Source organism: Macaca nemestrina, chromosome 11 (assembly GCF_043159975.1).
Source record: "Macaca nemestrina isolate mMacNem1 chromosome 11, mMacNem.hap1, whole genome shotgun sequence".
Classification (NCBI taxonomy): domain Eukaryota; kingdom Metazoa; phylum Chordata; class Mammalia; order Primates; family Cercopithecidae; genus Macaca; species Macaca nemestrina.
The window spans coordinates 40,814,535-40,829,690 of record NC_092135.1 but is presented as its reverse complement, the minus strand read 5'-3'; the positions used below and the strand labels follow the sequence as shown (position 1 = coordinate 40,829,690).

Sequence of the window (15,156 nt, the reverse complement as noted above, 5' to 3'; positions counted from 1 at the left end):
AGAAAGTTAATTCCTGCCTGATGCATGAGTATAATATAAACATCTATCACTTGGAAGACATTTGTGATTGTATTTATTTGTAACCAATAACTATTCTACCTAACACATCAAGAGTTCTTATTAAAATATTTTTCATTATTTATTTCCTATTTCTTATCATAATCTAAATTTGTGAGAAAGTCTTCGTATCTCAGGATGATTTAGGCATATAGTCTTGATTTCTCTCTCTTTATATCTTATGGTCACCTTATCAATTTTCCATGAATTGTTTCAAATGCTTTGTGAAATGAGACAATAAAAGAAAAAAGAAAGAGAGAGAGCAAGGGAGAGGAAGAAAAGAAAGGAGAGAGGGGGGAAAGACTAAAGGGTGAGAAAAAAAGGGAAGAGGAGCAATGAAAGAGGAAGGACGAAAATGGGTTAGGAACAATGAGATCCTATGAGGGTATAACTGAGGAACATAAGAAATATTATATTTAGCCAACCTGAACCCCATTTCAACCACTTCCTCTTAGTCTCTCTCTACTGTAGGGCCATAGATGTGAAATATTTCCTTACTCATGCCCTTTCTTAGCTGCCATTTCAGGAAGCAGTGAGTCATTAGCAGGAATCTGCTAGGTTTTTTTCTGGGAAAGATTTAGCACTTAGGATGAAAGAAACAGATGAAGCTGCCCTGCTGCTTCTCCCTTCTTCTCTCTGCCTTAAATAGAAATGAGATTTCTGGATTTGAGACAAATATCTTGTGACTGTGATGGAAAAAGTCCGGGAAAATTCTAAGGAAACTCGGGAGATGGCACTCAGATATAACTGAGTTGCTGAGTGCACCCCAGCAGCCCCCTGCCTCAAGTCTTTCATGGTGAGAAAAAGAAATCTGTATTTTTCATCCAAGGTTAACATCGTTTCTTGTAGCTGAAAACGTTCATCTTTGATTCAGAAATATAAAAAGAAAGACAGACCCTGAAAGGATGAAATTAATAAGAGATTGGTTAAAAAGGTCAAGAACAGAAAAGCTGAGTGTACTGGTCCAGAAAGATGGTGGCATGATGATACAGTAGAGCCATCTTGTGGGTGACACAAATCTCGTTGGAGCATACTGATCCCAAGGTACATATAGGACATCCAGATGTAGTGGGAAGATGCAGGCTATTTCCTATTGTATGAGTAGCCTGGAGTCTGCACTTGACAGTGATAGCTGAATTATGGCAGTGGTTAAGAATCACTAGAGATAGTAATACCGGGGACAATCAGAAATATCTACAATTAGTGGGTGTAGGAAAGAAGTTCCTAGTAGAAACAAGTAACAGAGTATGAAAAATATAGAAACATGGAAGTAAGGAAGAGCTCCAAAAAGATGGGTTGGCACACCTTTATCTTCAAAGAGACATCTTCAAACTGATGTCTCTTGCCACATGCTGGCCCTCCCTTGTGACTGAGCTCTCTAATCTGTTTTCCTTGGCTTCCCCTACTTGCTACAATCTCAGGCCTCCTCAGTTAAGAAAAGCCTCAGTATCTTAAATTAATTGTGTGAATCAAAGTCATACTATCAATTGTTCTTTTTGTTAATTAGTTTTCTTCCTTGATGATCACTGGAAATCTTGTATTTTCTCTCTCCTTCAAAATCAATTTCTATACCACCTACAATCAAATTAGGAAAAGAAAGATAACCATATAGAAAAATGGGCAAGACACTTGAACAAGCATTTCATAAGATATACAGAAAGATATACAGAAAGCCAATAAATATTGGAAGATTCTCAATCTTATCAATAATCACCGAATTGCAAAATAAAACTGCCATGCATTACCACTGCAAACTACTTAGAACAACTAAAATTATAAAGACTGAAAATAGTAACTATTGGTGAGGCTTTAGTGAAACAGTCTAATACATGCTAGTAGAAGAACAAGTTTTTGAAGGATTGGCATTATTGATTAGAAATATACAAATACCTTATGGTCCAGGAATTCTACTTCTAGGTATATACTTAACAGAAAAGTGTATGAATGTCTACTCCCCCAAAATGTATGTGAATATTTAGAGTAGCATGGATTATTATATTAATAGCTCTCAATTGAAAATAAAATCCAAATATCTACCCCCAATAAAATGGAAAAAAATTGTGATCTATTTCATACTATGTAAAAATACACTGAAATAAAAACAAAAACAAACAAAAGTACTGCTAGATATCGCATGAATGAATCTCACACATATAAAAGTCAGCAAACAAGCCAAACACAAAACAAAGTTTATAAAAGATGAGCATCTAAAATCCCAAATTCAGAAATCTGAAAGGCTCCAAAATCCAAAACTTTTTGAACACTGACAGAATGCTCAAAGAATAAAAATTTCATTGGAGTACTTGAGATTTCCAGATTTAGTGTGTTCAAGCAGTAAGTATAATGTAAATATTCCAAAATCCAAAAATATCCAAAACACTTCTAGTCCTAAGTATCTCAGGTAAGAAATACTCAACCTGCATATGCCTTCGTATAACGTTCAAAACTAGACAAAATAATGCATTTATATAAAGTTCAAAATGGACAAAGCTGACTATGTGGTTAGAAGTCAGGGGAATTGTAAATTTGAAAGGGGGATGCTATGGTCTAAATGTTGGTCTCCCCAGACCCCAATTTTATATGTTACAACCTTATACCCAATGTGACAGTATTAGGAGGTCAGGGCTTTGGAAGTGATTAAGTCATGATGAAGTGATTCCTCATGAATGGAATTAGTCCCTTTGTATTAGAGGCTCTAGACAGCTCCCTTAGCCCTTCTGCCATGTGAGGAAGGGCAAAGCAACAAGGCATCATCTGTGAAACAAATAGCAGCCCTAAGCAGACACCAAGTCTGCTGGCATCTTGATCTTGCACTTCCCAGCCTACAGAACTGTGAGCAATATATTTATGTTGTGTTTACATTACCCAGTTTAACGTATTTTGTTAGAGCAGCCCAAGTGGACAGAGACAGAAGGTAACAGGTACTATTTGGAAGAAGACACAATTGAGGATTCTGAGTGTTGGAAATACTTTTTTTCTTGATGGGGTGATGGTTATAAGGCCTCAGAATCACCCATGAAGCTATTTGCTTATGATTCATGCTGTTTTTGGTACACATACATTTCTTAAATTAAAATATTTATCACGATTTCTGTTTCTTCTTCCTTATATATGACTATGAAGATTTTACTTCAGAATCTCCTGATTGACTCTCATTGCTCCATCCCACCATCATTTTGTATTCCCACCATGCTTTATTTCTGAAAACTTGTTTTTGCCTCACATGTCCAAATCTACCAGTGACCATGTTATGCCCTTTGTTCCTAGAATTTCCTATCTCTTTCTTGATTGACACCTTTAATTTCTTCTCTGCCTCTCTCTTCAGCTTTATTCATAGATGACTAGACCACCCAAGAGACCTATCGAAGTCTACATTTCAAAGAACTTTGCCTCACCTCGGTTGATAGTAGGAGGAACTGTATAGTAAGAGGGTAAAAATTTGTTAGAATAATCTTGATAATGGATAAATCTACATCTGCTATATCCCCATTTTATTCCCATAGTATTGATTGCTTCTTCATAGTCACATTTAAAACTGCTCATTCCTACCTTCATTTATTTGACTGAGAGTTCCATGAGACTAACTTGGTAGACATTTATTATATTTTTTAAGTAAAAGAAAGCCTGCAAAACATTGAACAAATTTAGCAATTGAAGTACTTAAGTATGAGATTTACATATAAAACCTAAAGTAAACAAATTTATTTTGTGTTTCAATGGGAAACAAAAGAAAGTGTCTATCTCAACCACTTTATAATGTCCTATTAATTGAGAAGAGTATAAAGGTAAGGAAACCATCATTTAATGGCAGAATGTGTGCCAATCCATTTGGTGTTTTATATTCATCATTCTCACACTGAATGTATAAGGTGGGTGCTGTTATGTGAAATTAGCACTTTTAAAGAGAGAGATGCAGAGAAGTCAAGTAACTTGCTTAAGATCATGTAACAATTAAATGACCTAGCCCAGATTTGAACCTCAGATTGTGTGATCGAAAACCCATGGTCTTTCTTCTGTATCTTGTTGTCTTATATCTAGGAAGGTTAATGAGACATACATGTATACTAAGGAAGCAGGGACTGCTGATTCCTTGCATAACATTTTAAAATATGATTTTTTATTGGCATCCCTTTATTTTGGTGCTTAACATTTAATATCTAAATTAAGAGACATTATCTTTATATCTTTTGTAATGCACCACTTTCAGAGTTATCCATCAAACCAGTTGGAAGTCGTTAGAAATTCCTAGAGACTGCTGATAACAGTGCTAAATATCTTTTCATTAGTTCCATTCATTAGCTTCAATAACTGAATATATTAACTAGACCCCACACGTATATTAATCCCATAACTTATTAATGCTCAGAATAAAATTCAATTGTTACATTTTTAAATACATGACTTGATTGCTGAATGAAATAGAAGTGCTATTTAAGGATTTTAACACAAATTGTGACTGTTGAATGTTGCCTCTTTAATTTTTTTTCAAATAAATACTAAAACCACTTTTTACAAACACTTATATACAAAGAGACACGACTTTCAAAACAATTTAACTGTGATTTAGTAGTGGGTAGGAAAAAAATAAAGCTCTCGTTACAGGCAGTATAAAAATTTTTTAAGAGTCTTAGGAATAAAATGGCCTCCTTAAAGTAACTTGTATAAAATTTGATCTACTGATAAAATTTAATTCTGCATTTCTTCTTTAGATACTCAGTGTTAAGTGAAAACTGATTTATATTTAGAATGAGTTATGACAAAGTACCAGTTGAATTTTTAACAGACCTAGCATGTAGTTCCTATCCTAAGTATTTTGTCTGCTTCCTGCTGACTGACCAGCTGAGTACCAATGGCATCACCTGCAGCTTGCCTGGCCTGTTGACTAGAGGCAAATGCATAGAGCAGCTGCTACTAAGGAGGTGAGACCACAGAAGTGCCAAAAAAAAAAAAAAAAAAAAAAAGCAGTTTAAATAGAGATGCCTAAAGCAAAAAAAAAGCAAAAAAGAATACAGATTTTCTTTTAAATGTAAGGCTTACTTGTTTTTTTGGTTTTGTTTTTGTTTTTGTTTTTTTTTGTTTTTTGAGACGGAGTCTTGCTCCATTGCCCAGGCTGGAGTGCAGGGGCGCAATCTCGGCTCACTGCAACTTCCGCCTCCTGGGTTCAAGCGACTCTCCTGCCTCAGCCTCCCAAATAGCTGGGATTACAGGCACCCACCACCATGTCCGGTTAATTTTTGTATTTTTAGTAGAGACAAGGTTTCACTATTTTGGTCAGGCTGGTCTCGAACTCCTGATCTTGTGATCTGCCCACCTTAGCCTCCCGAGGTTCTGGGATTACTGGTATGAGCCACCGTACCCCACCCTAGGCTTACTCTTTTATTTTTTAACTATTGAAATAGTTTTACTCAGACACAAGCTAAAGCACTTCACAAGTCACGCAATTAGAACACTCTTAAGTAGAGTGATGTTTGGAGTAAAGTGGGAAGAAGTAAATGGTGTGCATACCTTCGCTTGTCCAGCTTTTGTGATGGCAGGAATATTAAAGTGCTGTCCAGTGTAAAAATGTACCCCACTGAACAGGATCACTGCAATTGAGTCTCCTTCCTTCTCAATTACTTCAAGGATATCCTCTATTCTTAAGGTTTCTTCCCCCTAAATCAAGTTAGGCACAAGTTAGGTCATATCAATAATAATAAATTTGTAATTTCATATTGCCAATCTAAATTTCACCGTGAGCTCTTTTGCATTAGAAGATTTTTTTTTCAGATTAAGGCTCTTTAAAAATCTGACATAGAAGCAGCATTTAAGCATATTTTTTATTATTAAGAAATGATAATTAAAAAGTAAAAAGTGGTTTTTAAAGTGAAAGTCTGCAAAAGCCTAATTGTTTGATTTATTCTCTAGTTTTTAAAAATTAATTTGTAACATTTCCACAGCTATAAGTTGTTTTCTCCTTATTCCTGACTAATAAAACACCATAAAGTGCAAGAAGTCTATTATATAGCAAAATAAATGATCAGAAATTGGTATTGTATTTATCAGTCTAATATCCTGTTATTTTTTCCAAAAACATGCCAGTTACGGTGACTCACGCCTGTAATCCCAGCACTTAGGGATGTCAAGGTGGGCAGATCACTTGAGGTAAGGAGTTCGAGACCAGCTTGGCCAACATGGTGAAACCCAGTCTTTATTAAAAATACAAAAATTATCTGGGTGTGGTTGTGCATGCCTGTAATCCCAGCTACTTGGGTGGCTGAGGCATCTACCCAGTAAGTTTTCTTTTCTTTTTTTTTTCTTTTGAGATGGAGCTTCACTTTTGTTGCCCAGGCTGGAGTGCAAAGGCGTGATCTTGACTCACCACAACCTCCACCTCCTGGGTTCAAGTGATTCTCCTGCCTCAGCCTTCCAAGTAGCTGGGATTATAGGCATGTGCGACCACATCTGGCTAATTGTGTATTTTTAGTACAGATGGGGTTTCTCCGTGTTGGTCAGGCTGGTCTTGAACTCCCGACCTCAGGTGATCTGCCCACCTCAACCTCCCAAAGGGCTGGGATTACAGGCATGAGACACTGCACCCGGCCATGAATTTTCTCCAGTGCTGTCTGACATGATTTTGAGGTCAATGCATCATTAATTACATTAATATTTGGGGGAAGCTCATTAAGATATCATCCTATAGTTTACTTTTAATTTTTAATTATTTTGGTATTTGCCAATTACTCTGCTCATGTTAAGAGAGTACGTGTGTGTGTCAGTGTGTATGTGTGTGGGTGTGTAATACATTCTCTACTAGAAGAAACTAGGAATTTGTTTACAAAATGGGCATCAATAAAAATCGGTATCCCAATATTAACTGGATTGTTATTAAAATCTCTGAATTATTAAGTGAAGTATACTTTATATAAATAAAAGAATTTCACTAATTGTAAGTAAAATTAATAACTTAGCAATCCAAAACTCTTTATTCTTAAAATAATCTATATGGTTTACCTGCTGTAATTTCCAATAAAGTGGTAAGGAAAATATTATAGATACTAATACTTAATTTACATCTTAAAAAATCAGTATTAAGCACATAAGAAATATATTTCTCCATGACAGGGTACGGCCCTCTCTCATGTTGATGTGTTCTAGGTAATGCTCAACAGTGGTCCCAAGATTATGAGTAACTCATGAAACTCCACAATATTTTGGTCACTTACGTCATTATTAGCAGCTATATTCATTTTTGCTAGAAACTAACAATTTATATCCTCTCAATTTATATCCTCTCAGGTGAGAACTTTTTATTCCATTAATTTATTGCATGTTGGCAAATGGAAGTGAACAGAGTATATCTTTAATCTATTCAAAGTAATTCTGGGTTGAAAGAAGTAATTGTTCAAACAATGACTTAGCGGCCTGGGATCCTCTTATGTGAAACCCAAAATTTATTCTGTATGATTCACCTAGTGACAAATTACACAAGTTGCAGGGTTTACATGTCAAAGTCTGTGCAGCTGAGCCTTGTATCTCTATTAATGTAAAGTACACATTTAGGTCTTAGGTCAAGCCTGATTAGATACATGCTTTTGTTATCTGTTTAAACATAAAGGAGTCTCAGAGAATAAAGTAACTTTCCCAAAGTCACATACCCAGTAAACTGGAGCGTCTGAGACTTCACTGGAAATATTAGCCAAGCTGTAAATCCCAAACTCTTCCCATTATACCACATCCCTTTCTTCACTATCCTACTCTAAACACAAAGAAAATGTCTGATACTTAGAATAAGAGGGGACATGAAAGATAGTCGCGATTCCATTTCAACAAATAATTCTGGTCTTTAGCATGATTTTAATGGCACCCATGGGCACAACATTTGAAATTGAAAATGATATAGTGAATTTGTCACCCTTTTCCCATCCCATTGAAGAATATGGCAGACTCCAGTGGTATTAACAGAAAAATAGTTTGCTTGCCATTTGGCTAGCCCTTGAAAAATGAAAATACATACACATCTGAGTTACTCCATTTTAAGTAAAATGATCTAATAGTAACAGAAGTATGGGTCCTTCATGCTTTCTTGAAAGTTCCATTAAAATAATGAAGATTTTAATAAACTTTTGAGGAAAATGAATAAAATATCAATACTAAACAAGGCATGATGAATATTTCTTTCTTTCTCATATACCTCTCTTGGCTTTATCATCCGCATACTTTCTTCAATGTTAAGTCCGTGAAGTTGTAGTTGTGACTCAATAGCATACTAAAAAGGAAAGATGATTTATTTATCAAATCAAGCTGAGAGCACAGAAGTACACTGAAATAACAAAGTAAAAATAAAGGCATATTACTATATTAAATCCAAGGTGAAGGTTAAAACACCTAAACAAAATACACAACAGAGAAGAACCACTTAATAAAATTCACATATAGAATTCTGAAAACAGAGGGATCTTCTTGATTTAAGAAATTATAAGAGATTTTAGAATAAGAAATTAAATAATCTAAGTCAAAGTCAGAATTTGCAAAATAAGCAAAGTGAATAGTAGCAACTTGTTATGCTTGAGCCTAGGATATAGAAATGGCTTACCCTAGGAAGAGTAAGTTAGCTAAAAAAAGGCATTAAGAAGTTTACTTCATAAAGAGTATCAGACATGTATGCAGATAAGCCACCACACCAACATGGAATCTTTTGCAGACATTAGGATTTTGATCCATTTTAGTAAGATATTAGGGTTTTATTCCTTTTGACATAATTACTTGCCCTGAAATTACAAGGGCTAGAATAATAGCAATAATACAGAGAAATAAAGTTTCTCTAACACCAAAACTAAAATATAAAATGTACTTTTGAAATTTATTTATTATTTACTTTATAAAGACGAGTTCTCACTATGTTGCCCAGGTTTGTCTCAAACTGCTGGACTCAAGTGTTCCTCCTGCCTTGGTTTCCTGAAGTGTTGACATTGCAGGCATGAGCCACTGTGCCTAGACTTAAAATGTACTTTTATTTGTGTTTATGTCTGAAACCATTAAATTTCTTATCAAGAACAAACATCTCATCCAGTAAGAAACTACCAAATTTCTTATCAAGTAAAGTATTGTGACTTTTTTTTAGTAAATCACAAGAAATATTTTTAATCTCTAATAAATAATATTTCGATAATAATGGTCCAACATGCTAGCATGATATGAAAAGAAACTGGACAAATAAAAGTTTATATTCCTATTCTATTTAGCTAAAGGGTTAAGCACTGGGGTTTGTATTGATTTGATTTCATAAAATAAAACAGCAACAAGAATTAATAAAACATTTATAACTGCACTTGATTTAGACCAGTGGTTTGCTCAGTGTCTTTAAAAAGACTAATAAATCAATGTTCCTGTTCAGTTCTCTCTTCCCTTAACAGGTGTTTTACTTTAACACAAGAAATAAAGCTATAATCTATTAAAAAAATCTAAATCAAAAGCCTTTGACAGATCTTTTTATTGTAAGATTGCTTGGAAAAGCTTAGTGAGTAAACATTCAAGTCAGGCAAATGATACGCTGCTCTAGGAAGAGTAGAAAGAACAGAAATATAATTTGAAGAAGTCCTTACATGATCAGAAGGGAAGGCTTTGGCTTCTAGAAGAATTTTGTATCGTTTTGGCGTAGGCTTAAAAAATGATAACTGCAATAAAATGGATTTATTGAGAAAGCATTAATGCACAATTTATACATTTGTTCATTTTATGCCACACTTTCATTTTATAATCTCCAGTATTTTAAAGACATTAATTAACTCAACATCTTAAGTGTTTGTCAGGGCTACCTTTTCAATTAGCCTGTTTCCAGTGAATTGCAAAGAGAAAGAAGATATTGGCTCAATTTGCTTATCAATGAAACAGCAAACTCGGGGAAAAATGTGAATGAGATAACAAATCCTCAAACTTTACTTATATATTAATAGATGAAACTTAAAGTCTGATGATTAACAACAACAAAAAAAAGATGTTAATTGAAAAATTAGCTTCCCAAAGCATTTCATGGTAATTTTGATGGCATCACACTGAAATATTATGGTCTATGTATGTCTTATTTGTATTGACAGTAGCTCATTTGTTCAGTGAAGCTCTTTCATTTCTCCACACTGTTCCTAGAGAGTGATATTAACAATAATAACAACGAAGATAATAGCTACTATTAACTGGGTGTTGATCATTGGCCAGGGCGCTAAAGCAATTTTCACATATTATTACATTTAATTATCATGCAGATCTTTGAGGTAGATATTATTTTTCTTATTTTTACAAAGGAGAATGTTAAGACTTAGAGATGCCAAAAGCCTTTTTTCAACTTCAAATAGGCATTATGTAATTTAGCTGGGAGTCAAATCCAGGGATATCTGAACTTGTAGACATGTTTCCAAAACATACTTAAAAAATGAAATCAAGATTCTTCAAAGCATTGGGCAATCACCATTAACACAATATCCCAAATAGATAATATATTTGACATTTTAAGGTAAAACTATTTATTAAGATGTAAGAAGTACTTTAAACACATTACTCATTTAAGGTACTAGCCCCCTTCTAAAAATTTAATTCTCCAAGTCTTTTTTAACCTATATTAATCTACAAAAGTATACTGATCCACTAACTCACTCTGCTGAAGCTATTGGAAAATTGTCTTTCCAAAAAGCTCAGTGCTTTGCTAGCATTGTGCATCACTGTTTTGCAGGCTTGCAAGTAGTTTGCCTATTTACTCATTATGGCTCCTATTCTTTATTTTCCCAGACAAGAACTGTTCATTATTCTAAAGCTCTTCTCAAGAGTCAACTCTTCCATGATCAGGAAGAAGCTATTATATCATGGTCCAGCATTTCCTAGTAAAAATGAAAATAACCTCACAGTTTATTTTTAAATAAGAAACTCCCAGAAGCTCATGAATTAAAGATAGAAAAACATCAGATTCTGTAAATGAATGTGTTCTAAACATTAGTGGGAGAGAAAACTTACCAATAGAAGATGTAAATTTACAGTCAAAGCATTCATTAGGGCTATTTCTTTCTCATTGGCTCCTGTAAAATAAGCATATCATAATTTAGATGTTTCTATTATGTCTAAAGATACTGAAAAAACAAAGAAGGAAGGCTTCACTCAATCATTCTTAACGTCTTTAGAGATAAGGGCGTATTTGATGTGTCATCACAAAGAAATGGAAGTTTTCCCACTTGACTCATTTTATCAAATGATATCTGGACTTAGATGCACATAGCTAGCTAAAATTATGTTTCTTTTATGATGTAGTAAGTAACAACAAAATAACGAAGCATTTGCTTTTACCTGTAAACTAAAAAATGATATATTCTATTATCAGCTCAATTGTCAAATTCCCAAGGAGCATATTTTTGTGGTAAGTATATCTTCAAAGGAATCTAAAAAGATATTAAGGCCAATTACATTTTTAAAGTTGGTTGCTTCCAACATCAAATTAAAATGCACCTTTTATAAAAGGAGGTTACTTTGTGAATCATAACTCACTGTTATTGCAGTGAAATACATAACAAGACAAAACAGCTGCATAGCAAATTATGACCCAAATAGCTCTGACATTTATTCATACACACTGAGATAAAAGATAATATAGACATGTATTATCTGATGAGAAAATATGCAAAAGTCAGATATCCACTACATAATTATTAATATAATCTGATCTAATTCCTGCTAACAAGGGTTTTGACACTAGAAACAGATCCAGAGACAGGGAATACATTGGTTACTTAAGAATTCAAAGCATAATAACAACAATAATAATACCATCCATGTTTTGAGTTCTTATGATGTTTCTTCAAGGCAATTAGACCTGTGTAATAGAAATTATGTCCCTTTACTGTCACTGAGAAAAATGGGATGTGTACCTTAATGTTTGAAGGCCGAACTAGATGTTAGAGAAAATGTATAATACAAATCCTACATTTTGTATCCAGAGGGATATTTCTGAGAGTCTCATTTTAAAAGAATAGACAGTAAGTAGAATAAATCTAATAGATTCCAGGATAAGTTCACTAGAGGGGAGAAGCCATGTAAATGAGTATATAATTTAAGAATTTATATTTCAACATAGCCATTTAAGGAAGGACCTGTATCTTTATTGCATCAAGGAAAACTTCTTGTTGCATTTGCCACGTAGATTTCTCCATTTGACAGACAAGGTTGATGAACAAGTGGTGGAAGTTAAAAGATGTATCTCTGATCATTGTAAGGTCAATAACATCTAACGTCAAGGGGCAATAAGAAAAATCTCAGTGTATATTCCTAGAACTAAATGAAATTTGTCCTAGATATACTAAATAGATATGAACATAAGCTTATGTTGCATATAGTGACATATGCCTTCTTCTTTTCCATGTTTCGAAGAGAAGATTTCTTTGAAATATGGTTTAAAAAATACCACCATCTTCATTATATTTGTTTCTCTACATTATTGTGGAGGCTAAAGCAACTCCATATTGGGTGTTAACCTGCCATGTTGACTTCTGAGTAACCCTTATTCTGGGAATGCCTTTAAGATTTCTATTTAAACTACTGCTCCCATAAATCCTGCTCTTAGGCAGATTCACACAGCATTCTTGCCTTTCCCTGAGAGGTTGACTTCAATTGTTCCACACAATCCTTCCCTGTGTTTTACATGTAAGTTCTACCTCTGGTGGGTAATGGTGTGGCGGGGGGTGGGTGGAGGGGGGGATTCACTATCTAATCTTGCTGTTGCCAGTTGCCGGGACATCATGACTTCTGTTTCTCACTCCCTATTAAATGTTTCTTTCTGAGAAACTGGATTTGTTAGTCTCTTTCTTGGGCCTTTCAGCTACCTCCGATTTGGGGGATAGGTTTGCATAAACTGCCGACCACAGAACAATTATAGTGTGAATTTTTACTGCTATTTCTAAAACAAACACTAAAGTAACTTGGTCTTACTCTTGACTCCCTGTTATTTACACACATCTTTTGGGAAAATCATTTATTTAAAAAAAATGGCAGGGTGAGTGGAAGGAGGAAAGAAAAAGCAATATGAAGAAAAATACAGAATTAGTAGAAAGAGAAGCATTTCAAAGAATAAAGTGAGGAGAAAATTAAAGAAAAAATAATTATCACAAATAAAAATCAAGAAATGGAAGAGGCAGGAAGAAGGAGACTTTCTGTAGAAGCTCAGACATTCCTTTTTTGCTTAAATATTATATTCTGATTAAAATGGATATCGTGGTAGACTGAGGCAGGAGGAATGCTTGAACCCAAGTGTTCAAGATGGGCTTGGGCAACACAGCGAGATTCTGTCTCTGCAAACAATTTTTAAAAATTAGCCAGGTATAGTGGCATGCTCCTATAGTTTCAGCTACTCTGGAGGCTGAGACAGGAAGAGTGCTTGAGGTTTTAGTGAACTATAAATTTTACCACTGCACTCCACACTCTAGCCTGGGTGACAGAGTGAGAACCTGTATCTAAAAAAAGCAAAAACAAAAAACAAAGAAAGAAATAAGAAAACAAAAAACAGATAAAAAGAAAAAGAAAAACATAAAAGAAAAAGAATTTGGATATAGGCTGGGCGTGATGGCTCACATCTGTAATTCCAACACTTTGGGAGGCCAAGGTGGGTGGATCGTTTGAGCTCAGGAGTTCAAGACCAGTCTGGGCTACATGGCGAGACCCTGTCTCTACTAAAAATACCAAAAATAGCTGGACATGGTTGTGCATGCCTGTGGTCCCAGCTACTTGGAAGGCTGAGTTGGAGGATTGCTTGAGCCTGAGGAAGGTCGTGGGGCAGGAGAGGTAGCAGTGCACTGCAGCCTGGGTGACAGAGGTAGATTCTGTCTCAAAAAACAAAAACAAACAAAGAAAAAAAGGATATAGATTCCTGGACATTTTGGTTCTCCAAACAATACAATGTTCATTTTGAATCACCTAAAATTTTTCTGGCTTGGGAATGTGATGCACTTACACACATGTTTCCCTCCAGATGTGCTGGGCAGAATTAAACTATACTTACACTTGGTATAGAGCTTCCCTCATCTCACTTTCAATGGCCTCCTCAAACTTGGACCAATTCTTTGTAAATAATCCCTTCCTGATTTGAATAATTTGTCTGTACACATACACAAACATTATTGTACAATGGACCACTTTAAATTAAACTTAACTGAGCACATCACAAAATGTAATCTTCATCTGCTATTGACCTTTGTCCAAGGACAGGGTTAGTCCAACATGCAAGAATGTGTACACCTATAACCGGGGGTGGTGCAAATAGTAAAGTTTCAAAACATTAACAGAAGTGTTTATTACAAATATTACCTAAAGGCACTAAATAATTTAGCATTCTTAACATCAAAGAGCTACAACAGACTGATTTTTAGTGTACAGGCATACTGTTTCATTGCACTTCACTTCATTGTTTTTTGTCTTCTTTTATTTTGTCACTGGGCTGGAGTACAGAGGCATGATCACAGCTCACTGCAAACTCGGCCTCTCAAGATCAAGCAATCCTCCTACCTCAGTTGCACCACGTCCAGCTAATTTTTGGTATTTTTGGTAGAGACAGGGTTTTACAATGTCCAGGCTGGTCTCAAACTCCTGAGCTCAGGCTATCTGCCTGCCTTGGCCTCCCAAAGTGCTGGGGGGATTATAGGCATGGGCCACCACACCTGGCATTTTGTTTGTTTTTAAAACAAACTGTAGGTCTGTGGTAACCCTCCATCAACTGATCTTATCAGTGCCATTTTTCCAAAAGCATGTGCTCACCTCATGTCTCTGTGTCACATTTTGATAATTCTTGCAATATTTCAAACTTCATGATTATTTCTGTGATCAATTATATTTGATGTTAATGCTATAATTATTTTGGCATGCCACAAACCACATTCACATAAGACAGAGAACTTAATCAATAAATGTTGTGTGCTCTGACTGCTCCACTGATCAGCTCTTCCCCCATTTCTCTCCCACGTCTCCAGACTCCCTATTCCCTGAGACTCAACACTGAAAATAAGCCAATCAATAACCCCACAATGGCCTTTAAGTGTTCAAGTGAAAGGAAGTGTCACATGCTTCTCTCTTTAAATCAAAAGCTAGAAATGATAA

At 35.0% G+C, this 15,156-nt stretch overlaps 1 protein-coding gene across 2 annotated transcripts in view; it reads right to left on the bottom strand.

Annotated features, from left to right (window-relative positions):
- LOC105492610 (kynureninase) overlaps nucleotides 1-15,156 on the bottom strand; it is a 175,279-nt gene that overhangs the window by 73,355 nt on the left and 86,768 nt on the right. For both annotated transcript variants that reach the window (XM_011759824.3, XM_011759825.2), the window contains 4 exons: nucleotides 11,038-11,099; nucleotides 9,639-9,710; nucleotides 8,228-8,302; nucleotides 5,563-5,709 (listed from right to left, as the gene is read on the bottom strand). In XM_011759824.3, the coding sequence (XP_011758126.1) occupies nucleotides 5,563-5,709; nucleotides 8,228-8,302; nucleotides 9,639-9,710; nucleotides 11,038-11,099 (356 nt within the window). The remainder of the gene's footprint in view (nucleotides 1-5,562; nucleotides 5,710-8,227; nucleotides 8,303-9,638; nucleotides 9,711-11,037; nucleotides 11,100-15,156) is intronic.